Raw genomic sequence first — 14,981 nt, 5'->3', positions numbered from 1 at the left:
CAAATTTGTTAATCTTAATAGATTTTTAATGACGATGACCACATTTGATAGAATATTCAAGCATGGGAGATTACAACTGATGAGTCAAAAATGTAAAAGACCAAATTTGGATTATAAGTGACATAGTTAAAAAATAAAAAGTGATATTTACCCAAATAATTAATAAAGACTTTATAATTAATTCTAAAGGGTTGGTGATATGACGAAAGGTTGTACTTTTATTAGTAGAAAGAGGTCATGATCGACTTGGACATTGGATCATGTTACTTTAAGAATATAAGATGGTGAATTTTTTCAGAATGCAACAAGTATGGGAGGCTCATTAGGAAGTTGTTTTGCGAGTAGTTCGCTATTTGAAGGGCAGTCCTAGATAAGGAATATTTTGGTGTGCTGATAGTGATTTTCGGTGTATGCCTATTGTGATTCTGGTTGGGAAAATTTTCCTATAACGTGACAGTCTCTTACCGGATATTTTGTTATGTTGGGCATTTATCCCATTTCTTGGAAGACTAAAAAGCAACATACAGTTTCGAGATCTTCCGCTGAAACTGAGTATCGCTCGATGGCTAGCACTATATGTGAATTGAAATGGCTCAAAGGTCTTTTGTTATCTCTCGATGTTACTCACTCTCATCCTATACTCTTGTATTGTGACAGTCAAACAACTTTATACATTGGTGCCAATCTTATGTTTCATGATTGAACGAAGCACATTGAAAGTTATTGTTATTTTATTCGTGATGAGATTCAAAGTGGATACATTCAAGCTGCTTTTGTACGTAGCTCGGAGCAACTTGCTGATATATTTACTAAGGCATTGGGGACACAATAGTTTGTGTATCTTCTCCACAAGTTGGGTGTTCGCAATCTTCACGCATCAACTTTAGGGGGGTATTAGAATATCTTAAGATCTGTAAATATCTGTCTATTCTATACAATATACAATGAATTTAGCAAATTAACTTAGTAATATATATATTCTTATGATATCATGCAGAGGATATATACGAAACTCTTCATATGTTTTAAAAAAAATTATTGTTTCATTTTAATGTAAATTAAAAGATTGAGAAATTTTATTTATTGAAATCTATTATGTTGAAAAAACCACACACACACATACACAAAAATTAATTAGTAAGACCCTACAAGATTTTTCTTAATACCTCAATAAAACTCAATAGATGAATTTGGGTAGGGTGAGGAGCGCAAATTCTAGTTTGGATTCGACTATATCAAACCTGAACCAATTATAACAAATGTAATATATTTATCGCGTGAATGGAGTACAGTTCAGGAAAAATGACCAATCACATAACAAGTACGATACACTTATTCTATGATTGATTTGATTCGATTAAACTTCATGTAAACAAGAATTTTCCAACGAGGAAAGGGCTAGAAAAATAATGATTACAGTGCATTTATTAGGTATGCGATCCATTCTAAATTGGCTCTTAAGCTGTTGGTTTTTTCAAATTTTAGACTAAATAAATCAAGATTGGTGAAATCTCTATAGTCATTTCAATATTTGAAAAATTATATTTTTTGTCCCACATGATACAGCGTATTGTATTTTTTATTTCACAGTTTACAAATTTAGCATATTTGATTCTATAGGCTAAAAATTTATAGCATTTGAAAAATAAAATACTGTAATATTATATCTTATGATACTATAAGTGCCATAATTTTTATTCAAAGGGACAAGAAATACTATAATTTTTTATCCTATGGCATCAGTATACTATCTCGTGAACTGTAGGACCAAAAATATAATACCCTCTATTGTCTGAGACTAAAAATGTAATTTTTTCTTCCAAGATCATACGAAGGAAGTTTGACCAAGAAATGTTATACCAATAGCAAGCATCGTTGGGACTAGTGTTGCTTGAATATGCTTGATAAATTGCAATTTCAATCGTAAAATGTTGGATGGTTGGTAATATTAGTCCCATATTTTTTGAAATAATTAATGTTAGTTTCATATTTAAAAAAAAAATTGTAAAGTTAGTCACATTGTTACAATATTGGCCGCACACTTTAGAAAAGCATCCCAAAATCATCCCAAAGATTCGCAACGTCTCTGACTAACTTTACAATATTTTCTTGAAATATGGAATTAATATTGATTATTTTAGAAAATATAAGATTAATATTATTAACCACCTTATACTTCGAGATGAAAATTACAATTTTTTAATTTTTTCTCAATATGATGAATGTTAGAAAAGAAAAGAAATGACAAATTAAATTGGTACGTAAATATCAACACTTGATATCCCACATAGGATTGCCATGCTGTAAATTATAGTTTTTGATCCAGTCCCAATAGATTAGAAATTAGATACGACTCTCGGTATATACAGGGATAAATTATTATTCAAATTAATTTTAATCGAATTAAATTAATTATAAAATAAGAGTGATACACTTGTTATTTAATTAGTCAGTTTTTTAAATTGTACATCAACTGCACGATAAATGTGTTGTATTAATAATATAATATTGTGCAGATCTGATCGAACTCGATTTGAATTAAAATTTCTCCAATATTAAGCGAGGAACATGCTAAAAAAAATATCGTGCATTTAGTGTGTGATAACAAACTCTAAAGCTTCCTTGGGGAATTCTTCTTTCAATGAAATGATGCATCACAAAAATTGCATGAACTAGATGCTAGAAAGGAAAAATCGTCACGCACCCTACTATCAGCACTTCCCGTCAACCTACACTCCTTGAACTAAAATTGTCTAACAAAGTTAGCAGAAAATTACAATTTTGATCCTCAAATATAGGATAATTTACAATCTTAGTCCTGAACATAGCAAAGTTAGTGTCCTTGTTAAAAAATATACAACATATGAGACTAACTCTACAATACTTTCATCAAATACGGGGCTGATATTGCAATAATGGGACTAACTTTGCAATAATTTCCTAAAGTGTGGACCTATGTTGGGTATTACAGAAAGTACAATACCAACAATACAAACCACCTTATACTTTCGGAATCTAAATTACAATTTTGTCCTGAAGAAAGTATTATATAAAGGATATGTAGAGAACTATGAGTGTATTATGCTTTGAGTTGAAGAAAATGATAGGAGGTATAGCACAAAGGTGGAGGCTGCTCAGCGGTCACAACAACTGGACAAACCTCTTGAAGCCCCTGGATAGTGATCTACAACGGTATCTTCTGCACTATGGTGGTATGGCTCAAGCCACCAACGACGCTTTCGATTTTGACATTCTATCGAAATATATCGGGTACAGCAAATTCTCGAGGAAGCATTTATTCGAACGATGTGGGTTAGTTAAAGGGAACCCCTTCAGATATAAGGCTGTCAAGTATATATATGCAACGTCGGGCCCGGGGATTAGTCTTCCGGAGTCGTTCATCTTGAAGCCCTTGTCTGAAAAAACCTGGTATAAGGAATCCAACTGGATGGGGTACATTGCTGTGGCCACCGACGAAGGGAAAGCTGCGTTGGGAAGAAGGGACATTTTGATTGCTTGGAGAGGAACAATTATGCCGATTGAGTGGGAGAAAGATTTCGAATTCCCTCTGGTGCCAGCATCCAAGATTCTTGGAAAATGTGGTGGTAGTAATGCTCATGTGCACCAAGGTTTTCTTTCTATTTATACGGCGACCAACCCCAGATCTAAGTATAGTAAAACGAGTGCACGAGATCAGGTGAGTTTTGAATTGAACACAAGTATATTTTTGGGTAAATTATAATAAGCTATTTTGAAATTTAACATAATTATGAAAAATTACAAGTATTCCTGATATTTGATAAATTTATGTAATTTTTGGATAAAGATATAAAATTGTAAACTTTGTCATAAATTATACACCAATCACATGATAAGGGCATTGCATTTGTCATATAATTGGTTCAGATTTAGTCGAGTTTACAATTTTACAAAATCAAGAGTGTCGATATAATTCTCCTTTCTATTTTTCATTTTTTACCTTGAGAACTGCATGATTAGACAAAACTGTATGTGCTCCTCAAACTTTCAGGTACTATCAGAACTGAAGAAACTAATAGAACAATACAAACATGAAGAATTAAGCATAACACTGACAGGGCACAGTTTGGGAGGAGCACTTTCAACTTTGTGTGCAACAGACATTGTATGCAATGGCTATAACAAGATTTGCCACAATCCATACAAAACCTGCCCCGTGACAGCCTTCAGATACGGCGCCCCAATGGTTGGGGACTCAAACTTTAAGCACACGGCAGAGTCAATGAACGATCTTCACATGTTAAGCATTCACAATGTCCCGGATATCGTCCCTAAGTCGCCAGCAATGCCCGGGTATACCCGCGTTGGGCAGGAACATTTCGTTGATAGTAAAAAGTCTCCTTACTTGACGTTTCCAGGGGACACCTACACTTGGCACAACTTGGAGGGGGCTTATTTGCATAGTTTGGCTATAGAAAACGGGGGTGAACCTAAAAGAGATCTTGCTCTTGTGAACAAAGGCTCTGGGGCTTTGAAACCAAAGTATGGTATCCCTTTTTCCTGGTGGTGTGAAGAGAATAAGGGTATGGTACAGAAAAGTGATGGCTCTTGGCAATTGCGTGATTATGAAGGGGATGAGTGATGATCCTTGAATATGGATGTATTCTGCACCTGCTTAATTCTGAAACAATCGGACGGAGTTTAGTTGAAATAATGTTAAATCATTCAAAGAAATGATAAATAATTAGTGATCCTCTCATCTGTTATTCAGATGTTAAATAAAATTAGTTTGTTTCTTTTCTTTTTCTTGGATTTATGTTACACTTAAACTTCCCCTAAAAGTCGAAACTTTCTCTAAATAAATTTTGAAATTATACTTACGCGCTCTCCGTAAATTCTCCATTTACGCCTAATCTCTTTTCGTCAGGGCTTGGAGTACAAATAATGCTAATGTAAACAAAAAAAAATTACATACAATACATATATATTGAATGAGGTTTACATCATTATATTTTTTTATTATAATAACAAAATTATTATATTGGAGAGTTATATAAGGGTAAAATTAGAAATTTATGTAATTATTTTTGCTAATGTCAGCATTTTTTGTTCAAATTTTAATAAAAATGGGTCAGGATTTGCAGTGACCTGTATTTCCGAGAAAGAAGGCGAAATTTTGGGAAAAAACATGATTTTATCTCCTCCTTGATTTGAGCAGCTCGTCTTTAGTTGGAGGAGAACTCCCTCTATGCGAGGACTCTTGTTCTGCAAGGGATCCTTTTAGGTCAAGGAGTCTAGCTTCTTGCGGGAGCCTCCCTTCCCTCAGAGCTGGGCTTGGAAGACAGGCCTCGTACCAAGTCTCCTTTTTGGGTCGTTCTTAGTGTACTAGGCTTCCCTCTTAGGCTGAGCCTGGTAATTTTCAGCGGGCTGTCCTCATCATGGATTGGTGGGTCTAGCTTGGGTTTTAGGTCTTTTCATGGGCCAAATAAAAGGGGATGCCTTCAACTTCCTTCCTTTGCTAATCTGTTTTTTAGGGGGTACCTGCCAAGGCCGCCCGCCTATTTGTTTTTTGGAGTCACCTGCCAAGACCCCTGTCAAGTGTTTTTGGGCCTCTCATGATTTGGCCCTCCTAGGATGTTACGGACCTCTCGTTTCTTTCTTTTTTTTTTTGGATCATTTGAGTCTTTTTGGGCCAAGCTATTTCTATGCACATCGCTTATCATTTAGCTCAAGTTTCGCAAAGACGGCGCCACTGATGTGTACCAAAGTCCAATAGTACTACAATTGTCAAAAAAACTTCTTGAAAATCCAAGGCCAAAGGGGAAACTAACCTGCCAAAAATTGATTAACACTCCAATACTTAAATCAATAATATAATTTAATGAAAAAATTGGTAAACATATGAGATGATAATGAAATAAATAATATGGAGTAAAAACAAAAGCTAAAATAAGCTTGTGGAGTTTAGAAAATGAACTAAAAAACTCACAGCCTTGCTGTATGCGAAAGTGAAAAGTGTGTTGAGGGTATACCATGAAAGCTACATTTTTACTTCAACCTGATGACCTCTATTTGTAGAGGGGGTCAGAGCGAGATTTGAGTTAGTTAAAGTAAGCAGCTTGTTAAGAATATATCATAATGTTTAGATTCGTTTTTTAAGTATTTTGTTATATTTTGTGGAGATAAAGAGAGAAAAATAAAGATAAATAAGTGTGTGTTAGAGATAGTATGTATGTTTGGATTTGTTTTTGGAGGTAATTTAAAATAAGTATTGTATGTTTAATGTAGTATTTTAAGAAACAAAAATTACTATTTATTATCAAATCATGTCTGTTTTATATATATTTATGTATATGTATCTGTACTTATGTATATGTATTTTTGTTAAAACAGTTTAAAACACCTAAATAAGGTGTTTTTAAATAATAACAAATATTGTGTATATTTTAACTTGTCCGAAAAATAACTTGAACATGAAAACAAACATAATGTATGAATTTCAGAGAGATTTTCTTCTCACTAACTTAACCTTTCTCTCTCTCTTTTCTTTTTTTTTTTTCCTTTTCTAACTTTGGATGTTTTTTCTTCGCAACCTCCATAATTATTGCTTCTTTCGATCACTTCTCTTAATTGTTTTAATTATCCAATTAAAAATTTGTTTCTTAAAACAACACTTATTTTTTTACTTTGAAATTAATTATGCTGATAAGGTTATTATCCAAATTAAGATCGCGCGAATCAGATCAACTATAAAGCAAGTGTGATATAATTATTATGTAATTAATCATTTTTTTTGAATTGTACACCAATAATACAATAAGTATATTACACTTGCAATACAACTCAAATTCGACAAAACTCAGTCTTTCTTAGAACTTTCCCATATTTGAACTACTGCTCAGTGCTCACACAAAATTTTCTACAATTTTATTTTTTTTGACTTTTTAATTATTTCATAAATTGTTTATTTTTCTCTAATTTTATTTCAATTTCTTCTCTCAATAACTTCTATTATTTTAATTATTATTTTCATTTATTCAATTGAGAAACACTTTTAATTAAATAATTAAATTTTAAATTTTAAATTAATTATACACAATTTGAATTTGAGCATTTTGTTATTTATTTATGGGGAGTGATGAAAACATTGGCCCCCAAAATTCCTGAGCAGAGGTCAGTGCAATAAGTGTGTGTAGTGTGTGAAAACTGCGGTGAGAAAATGGCCGTACCTTTCGCCACCACCCCATCACGCATGAAGGACTGCATCCTCCTCCTCTCCGCCCTACTCTCCGTCTCCCTCCTCTACTTCCAGCACCTCCGCCTCAACCTCCGCCCACCCACCACCTTTTTGTCCGCCGTTGAATCCCCTTCTCCGTTGCCGCCACCGCTGTCCCTCGACCGCGTCCTCTTTTCCGTCGCCGCTTCCTCTTCTTCCCTCCGCTCCCGCGCCACTTATATTCGACTCTGGCACGGTCCCATTTCTCATCTCAACACCACTTTCCTATTCCTAGACCGTCCCCCATCCTACCCCACCCCCTCTCTCCCTCCGATCATCGTCCCGCCCAACACCTCGTCCCTCTCCCCCGGCCACCGCATCGCCCGTGTCGTCAAAGATGCTCTTGCCCTTAATGTTCCTGGCATTTATTGGTACGTTTTCGGCGATGATGACACCTTGTTTTTCACTGAGAACTTAGTGAGAATTTTGTCCAAGTACGATAACAATAAGTGGTACTATATCGGGTGTAATTCCGAGAGTTATGAACAGAATGAAAAATTTTATTTTGATATGGCTTTTGGGGGCGGTGGTTACGCGATTAGTGCGCCTTTGGCCAGGGTTTTGGCTCGGGTTCTTGATTCTTGCCTCGATAGGTATCGTCATTTGTACGGAAGTGATGCTCGGATTTTCGCTTGTTTAGCTGAGCTCGGCGTCCGGTTGACAGTCGAACCAGGATTCCATCAGGTATGAGGTTATTCAGTACTATGCCCGTTGGTTATTAGTTTTAGCTGTGTACAGGCTGAAAAGTAAATTTAGTTACTTCATAAGATATTGATCACTAGAAGCTTATTTGAGCTTATTCAAATAAATGTAAAAATCAAGCTTCCACATTTTTGATTTAATAAGATTTGGAGCTGCTTGACTTAATTGAAAATTTGATAAAATATGTAAAGAAATATAACTCCATGACATCTGTTTATCTTTGACTCGATTAGAACTCCTTTAAGCTTGATTTAATTGACAATTAAAGAAGTTCAAACTCCATTTTTGGAACTTTGTAAAAGTTGAAACAACCGTATTTTTCTCAACTTGATTCACTCATGATCTCAGCTCTGTATAGGCTGCGACAGCTTTTTGTCCTTATCTCAATTTGTATATAGATATTGCATTTCTGCATTTCAGCGGTTAGATTGAGTTTACTTTTGTGAGAAACTATGGAAATCCCATACACTATCATCGACAATCTCTGGACCAAGCTTTCTGTCAGACTAGAAGTAGTGGTTTTTCTCTTCTATATCTATACTTTAAACTTGAATGTCTTAAAGATTCCAGGTGAGTAGTTTGGGTACTTTAGAATAAGAAGTAGAAATTGTTTAGGATTTGAAATCCTCTCTGTTTTTCCCCTTTATCTATGTGAGCCTTCCTCTTAGTTACCTAGAAGCAGAAAATTCTGAAACTTGATGTTAGCTAAATTTACAGATAAAATGAAGTAACCATTGATTTCCAACAGGATGATTGTAGTTTATGTTTGTTTTGACGATATCTTTATTGACATGTCCTTCATTATTTCTAGGTTGATGTTCGAGGAAATTTATTTGGTTTGCTTTCTGCGCATCAATTATCACTTGCGGCATCACTCCATCACATAGATGCTGTCGATCCAATCTTTCCTGGTGTGAGCAGGATTCATGCTTTGGAACATCTTTTCAATGCTGTCCGTGTCAATCCTGCTAGGATTTTTCAGCAGACTGTTTGCTATGACCACACCAATTCATTGACGGTTTCAGTTTCATGGGGCTTTGCTGTTCAAGTGTTTGAAGGAAATCAGTTTCTTCCTGAAGTTCTCTCGTTACAGAGGACCTTTAGGCCATGGAAGAGAGGAAGAGATGTGGCTTCAAGCCGTTATATGTTTAACACAAGAGAGTATCCCAGTGATCCATGTAAAAGACCTCTTGTCTTCTTTATGCATACTGTCGTTGCAGATACAACTGGGGTCTGGACCAATTACACAAGGCATAGTGCTCGAAATTGTTCTAGAACAAAAGCTATCGAGAAATTGAAAGCAGTTAGTGTTTATTCTCTTAATCTGGATTTCGGTATTGAACAGGTACTATCCATGCTTTTCATCAAGATTTCTTTACCTAAATTCTTGTCGTTTTTCTGATGATTATCTTCTTTCTTCGTTACATGAAGGCACCTCGTCGCCAGTGCTGTGATATTTCATCAGTTTCTGATGGAACAATGACTATCCAAATAAGAAAATGCGGGATTTATGAGCTGATTGCCATGCGTGGATAAAGAATGAGTGAAATATTTTATGGAAACTCATTATTATATGGAGACTCTAAATCAGATTTATGTATTGGCAGTTTGGATGATTTTATACAAGCAATTTTACAAGCAAGCATACAGTCTTACCAAGTACATGAGTGGTGCTGCATGTTCATGAACTTGCTCCATTAAGTTCTAGGTAAATGGTTTTCTCAGTTCAAGATTATGATGTTCTGCTCCATCGTCTGAGTGAATAATTCTAGAGTTCACAAAATTAATCTTGGATTGCAAGCATTTCCCAATAATTTGTTGTTCTGGTATAGTGCAGAGTTCTTTCTGGAATATCCATGCCTTTTTCTCTCACCTGATCTTTTGCTTATAGTCTTCTATTGGTTACATGATCATGACTCTTATTTTCTCTACAGCGATTTTAGCAGTTTTTATTGTTTGATATAGGCCATTGTTTATCCCAATAGCAAAGTGCCTGGATACATCACGAGGATTTGTTTACAGTATAATCACATTTTCTTACTATATTTTTTGTATATAGTCTCCTTAATTGAAAAACATTCTAAAACAAATAAGGTAATTGAGAATTCTTTCAGAAGGATATATAAGACATGCTGTTTAAGCAAGCAGAGTCTGAAGGTCATTGTGGCTCATGCTTGAATTGCATCATATATTAACATGCATAAATATTTCCTGGCAAGTTTTCCACCAACAATAACATACTCAAATAACTTTTCTAGTTAGAACCATGCCTTACTTGGCCCTTCCTCCTCAGATCTGGTTGTTCTTTTGTACTAGAAGAAGGGTCAATTAGAGGTTTTTTGGGTCAGCCTGGGTGTGAGCTGTGGAGCTTGTAAGAGTTATGTCTTCTCCTTCAATCTGTTTGGATAAAATAAGCGCCTAGAAGATATATGAAGTTTGTAGTTAATTATTACGAGTAATCTCTTCCTTTACAGTCATGTCTAACATGTTTGTTAGATTTCTAAGATCAGTTGGGTTGCTTACTTTCTAAAGAGATCTTATATAATTTCTTAATCTTTTGGGCTTAAAAGCTCTCCTCAACTAGATTGTACAACCATCCAACGTTTAGTTGTTCACCCATGAGCGAGGATAAATCAGGGATGTCCGGAATGGCAAGTATGATTGATTAAGACCACTATTACGAATGGGTTGTCCATTGAGTAATCTGTATACATGGTCTGGTTTATGCTTCACCCCATTATCCTTCACTATGGTCACATACAGGTTTCTAATTGTCTACACTCCTTTCTTGATAGCCAATCTTAATATCCTTCTTTGGAACTGTAAATCAAGGAATTAAAAGACAACATACAATTGAATCGCTGACAGTTTGAAAATATACACTGGTGAGAATCACTCAGAAGTGTTTAGAGACATTGTTTTGGGAAAATAATAATTCTTGCAATAAATCTGATTCTCCAAGACTGGTGTGTACATTGCAACAAGTATAAAGCATGACAAATCTGCTTTTGCTGCTAACCATGGTTTTTGTCTGAATAATGGCTCCTATGGTAGTTGGTGATAAATTTATTTTATGTTGTGAATATCCTAACAATAGCAGCTATTCAGAAAAGTCTAAGAAAAAAAAAATACCTGAGTTAGAACCATTCTGGGCATGCAAGTTAGAGGTAAAGTCTTAGTTCATCCCCATAGTTGGTGACTTTTCTTCATTAACCACATTTGACTAAATGGGTTTTTACCATCATGGAATTTTTTGATTTACAGATTCTTGCAGTTAATCAACGGAGTATATAGTTCTCCAGATTGTCATTGAAGCTGGTTGGCTCTTTGTTTTTCTGGATGGAAACCAAGCTGTTCAAGCTGCAGAAATTGGACGAACCTGTGTTGCAAGTTCTTCAGTGGAGCTGGCATAATATCTGGAGACATTATAAAGAAGTCATTGGATTATCGTCAATGAAACACATTGCCTGAGAGTTTTGGCTTCTTATCCTTGTCCTTTTTCTATTGTTTAAACACAAGAAGACAGGAAGCTAAGATGCAAGAGAGAGATTATTGTCTGTGGCTGAATCATTCTTATGATGAATCTGCATCCAAGAACCAGAAGATCTGATAGTGCAGAACATGAAATTGTTTGCATTCATTTCAAGACCGTAAACTCCTGAAATTGGTCAGCAGGCAAGAAGGCCAGTGGTGAACTAATATCAGCACAGGGAAACTACTGAATATTCTTTTGATGAGTGCAAAATTGTTAGATTATTTATACCTCTTTTCCTAATGCTTCTTCATGTACCTTTACAATTTGTTCTTGCAGTTGACCTGATGTTCTTTCCTTAATGTACAGCATTCTCATGAGTTATCACTGAGGTAATTTCTTTACGTTTTCCCGAATCCCAGAATGTATACATACAGAAACGTTTATTCTCTGCCGGAAGTGTGAGTCCTTTTATCAGAATTTCACTGATTAGAGACATCTCAACTGTTTGGATCATGTTCAAATACAAATTCTCATGTATTACAGATGGATTTAAGGTATTCCTACAGTTGTGGTTGAATACAATCTGGTGAAAGTTGACATAATGTTTGGTTTTATTTTGCTTCATTTCCGAGATGGACCAAAACATGGACAATGTTTGCCTTTGATTTGTTTTGGAAGTTTTGGTGGTGTTTTGAAATGTTTTGAAACAGTGCTGCATTTGTTTTTGTCAAAATAAGCCTACACTAATTATAGGTCTTATAACTAAAAAAATTATATATATATATACATATATTTATATATATATATATGAATATATATAAAAAATACATGATTTGACAATGAACATTAGTTTTTCTCTCCTACTAAATAACATTAAACATACCATATTTATTTTATATTATCTTCAAAAATAAATTCAAATATACACATTATTTTTAATACATTTTTATTTATCTTTGGTTTTTTCCTCTTTATTTTTACAAAACATATCAAAACAAGTTAAAAATAAAATCAAATATAGTGTGAACCTCCCAAGAATCTTCCTTCCCAAAATGAACGTATATTTAATTGGATGTTTCTATATTTACTTTGAGTGCCATCTGGGAAATGTCTGGTAGCCCTGAGCTGGCAAGTTCCCACCACCTTTCAAGCACGACACTTTCAGCAACTTATAATGTGCGAGTAAAAAAAAATATTGGATTGAGCATTCATCAAAGAAGTTGACTTCCAGATTCTCGACATCTGTGCGATACATAGTCCATTGTTTAGGACTGAATTCATGCGAGCAAACTGAACTCCTACGTTTTCTTCCTAGGTGGAGGTGTATCTAATTCTCTAAGAAAAATGTGTCTAATTCCGCCTAGTATTGCGGGTCAACATGGGTGGCCACAGAACTTCAAAACCTGCCCAAAAGTATTACCACCTTCTCCTGTAAACCCCTCAGCTCTCCATCGCCTTCTCCATGGACAAATCAGCAGTCCCCAGGCCCCACTCATACAATCGCCTCATAGTATTCATGATAGTTTCATGTCTTCTATGTATGACATATCTTACATTCATCGTCCCGAATATTAAAGTAACACACATCTCCACTTCTTTACAGGCTCTTTATCCACCAACCTCTCTTGAACATATAATTTTTGGCATTGCCTCGAATGATAAAACTTGGTTGAGTCGGAAGGAATATGTTAGGCTCTGGTGGAGGCCTCAGGAGATGAGGGGTTGTGTGTTCCTGGAAAACGCACCCCAAAATGCGACACCAGTCGATCAGGCTGATGCAAGTGCTCTTCCTCCTGTATGCGTCTCTGGAGACACATCTCGATTTCGTTACACATATCGGAACGGCCTGCGGTCCGCTATACGTGTTGCACGTGTTGTCTCGGAAACTGTAGCTCTTAACCATTCGAATGTGAGGTGGTTTGTGTTTGGGGATGATGATACAGTTTTCTTCCCTGAAAATCTGGTGAAGACCCTGTCAAAGTATGATCATGGCTTGTGGTACTACATTGGGACAAATTCAGAAAGTTATATTCAAAATAAGCTCTTCTCCTTTGAAATGGCCTTCGGAGGAGCTGGTTTTGCTATAAGCTATCCCCTGGCAAAGGTTTTGGCTAAAGTTTTTGATTCTTGCCTCGAACGATACCCACACCTTTATGGAAGTGACAGCAGGATCCAGTCCTGTCTGGCCGAGCTTGGCGTTAGTTTAACACATGAACCTGGATTCCATCAGGTAACCATTTTATCAGCTTTTGAGATGTTTACCTGATTAACCAATACTATTCATTTTCTTTTTCTGTCATTTTGTTCAACATGAGGTTCATTGTTTGAGAACATGAAATTTGATATATCAGATGGATGTTCGTGGAAGTGTGTTCGGTCTCTTGGCTTCTCATCCCATTAGGCCCCTCGTTTCCCTCCATCATTGGGAGGCAATGGACGCGATTTTCCCCAAAATGACACCAATAAAGGCCCTGGAACACTTGTTTAAAGCAATAAGCATCGACTCCCAGAGGGTTATGCAACAAACAGTTTGCTATGATCGGTGGTTTTCTTGGACAATCTCCGTCTCGTGGGGCTATGCTGTTCAAATCTTCCAACACAATGTATTCTTACCAGATGCTATTCGAACTCAGGAGACGTATGTTCCCTGGAGAAAGGGCGGCGGTATTAATGATTTATATGTTATCGACACGTTGGGATATAACCCTGATCCATGCCGGAGGCCTCCTGTGTTCTTCTTGCACAACGTCTTATCTGAAAGAAATAGAATAAGAAGCACTTACAGAATGATGACCTCAGATAACTGCACGTTCGACATGGCCTCTCCACGGAAGCTTGAAGAGATCAGAGTTTTCTCACAAAAACAAGACCTTGATCACAAACAGGTACATTTCAGGTGCAATATATATGTTAATACAATCATAGATGACTCCTATATACAACGTAAATTTTATCTCATCTTTCTTTGGGTTTCTTACTAAACCGTATAATACAGCTGCAAGCGCCACGAAGACAATGTTGTGACGTGCTACCGCCCTCTTCTGGCACTGTATTGGAAGTTGCTATTCGAGAATGTGGTGATGAAGAGTTAATATACATGCACTAATTTTTTCATAATCGAATTTCTTGGAGTTCATCTAACAACCTTGATCAGCCTCTACCCCCCGGATACACCTGGTGATGGCATTGGTCTAAGTGATGCAACTTCTTTGAATTCCTTCCTGTGTACTACAAATCAGCCCAGTGCATCTGAATAGAAACTAGACAAGCACAGGACCAGACCCTCTTCCTGTTGCCGGTGTATCAGCTTGTGAAGGATTGGGTGGATGACAAGGAATGTAATATCATGTAACATGCATTCTAAAAGTTCAGTTAAACTCTTAAGTAACATATACATACAAATACAGTTCATTAGCTAGCATTTTTACTTAATTCTCCATCATGTTACGGAAACTTTTGAACTAATCAAAGGAAGTTCTTAGATCTCTCCTTCATTTTCTTGGACTAAACGCTTCTTCTTTTCTTGGATGCCTTGCTTAGAGTTCTCCA

The 14,981-nt window shown here is 35.9% G+C and overlaps 3 protein-coding genes across 3 annotated transcripts; all 3 read left to right on the top strand.

The window, feature by feature from the left end:
* LOC105178501 (phospholipase A1-IIgamma-like) lies at positions 3,095–4,784 on the top strand. The gene is made up of 2 exons (XM_011101988.2): positions 3,095–3,697; positions 4,031–4,784. Exons 1-2 carry the CDS (start codon positions 3,101–3,103, stop codon positions 4,619–4,621), a joined length of 1,188 nt encoding a protein of 395 aa, XP_011100290.1. The 5' UTR covers positions 3,095–3,100; the 3' UTR covers positions 4,622–4,784.
* On the top strand, positions 7,118–11,881 carry LOC105178500. Its single transcript, XM_011101986.2, has 4 exons — positions 7,118–7,939; positions 8,769–9,302; positions 9,389–9,665; positions 11,222–11,881. Exons 1-3 carry the CDS (start codon positions 7,199–7,201, stop codon positions 9,491–9,493), a joined length of 1,380 nt encoding a protein of 459 aa, XP_011100288.1. The 5' UTR covers positions 7,118–7,198; the 3' UTR covers positions 9,494–9,665; positions 11,222–11,881.
* Positions 12,810–14,981, top strand: LOC105178499. The gene is made up of 3 exons (XM_011101985.2): positions 12,810–13,662; positions 13,784–14,317; positions 14,428–14,981. Exons 1-3 carry the CDS (start codon positions 12,895–12,897, stop codon positions 14,536–14,538), a joined length of 1,413 nt encoding a protein of 470 aa, XP_011100287.2. The 5' UTR covers positions 12,810–12,894; the 3' UTR covers positions 14,539–14,981.

The sequence above is a fragment of the Sesamum indicum genome, linkage group LG16 (assembly GCF_000512975.1).
Source record: "Sesamum indicum cultivar Zhongzhi No. 13 linkage group LG16, S_indicum_v1.0, whole genome shotgun sequence".
Lineage (NCBI taxonomy): Eukaryota > Viridiplantae > Streptophyta > Magnoliopsida > Lamiales > Pedaliaceae > Sesamum > Sesamum indicum.
The sequence above is the reverse complement of the archived record's forward strand: the minus strand, read 5'-3'. Positions and strand labels throughout refer to the sequence as shown.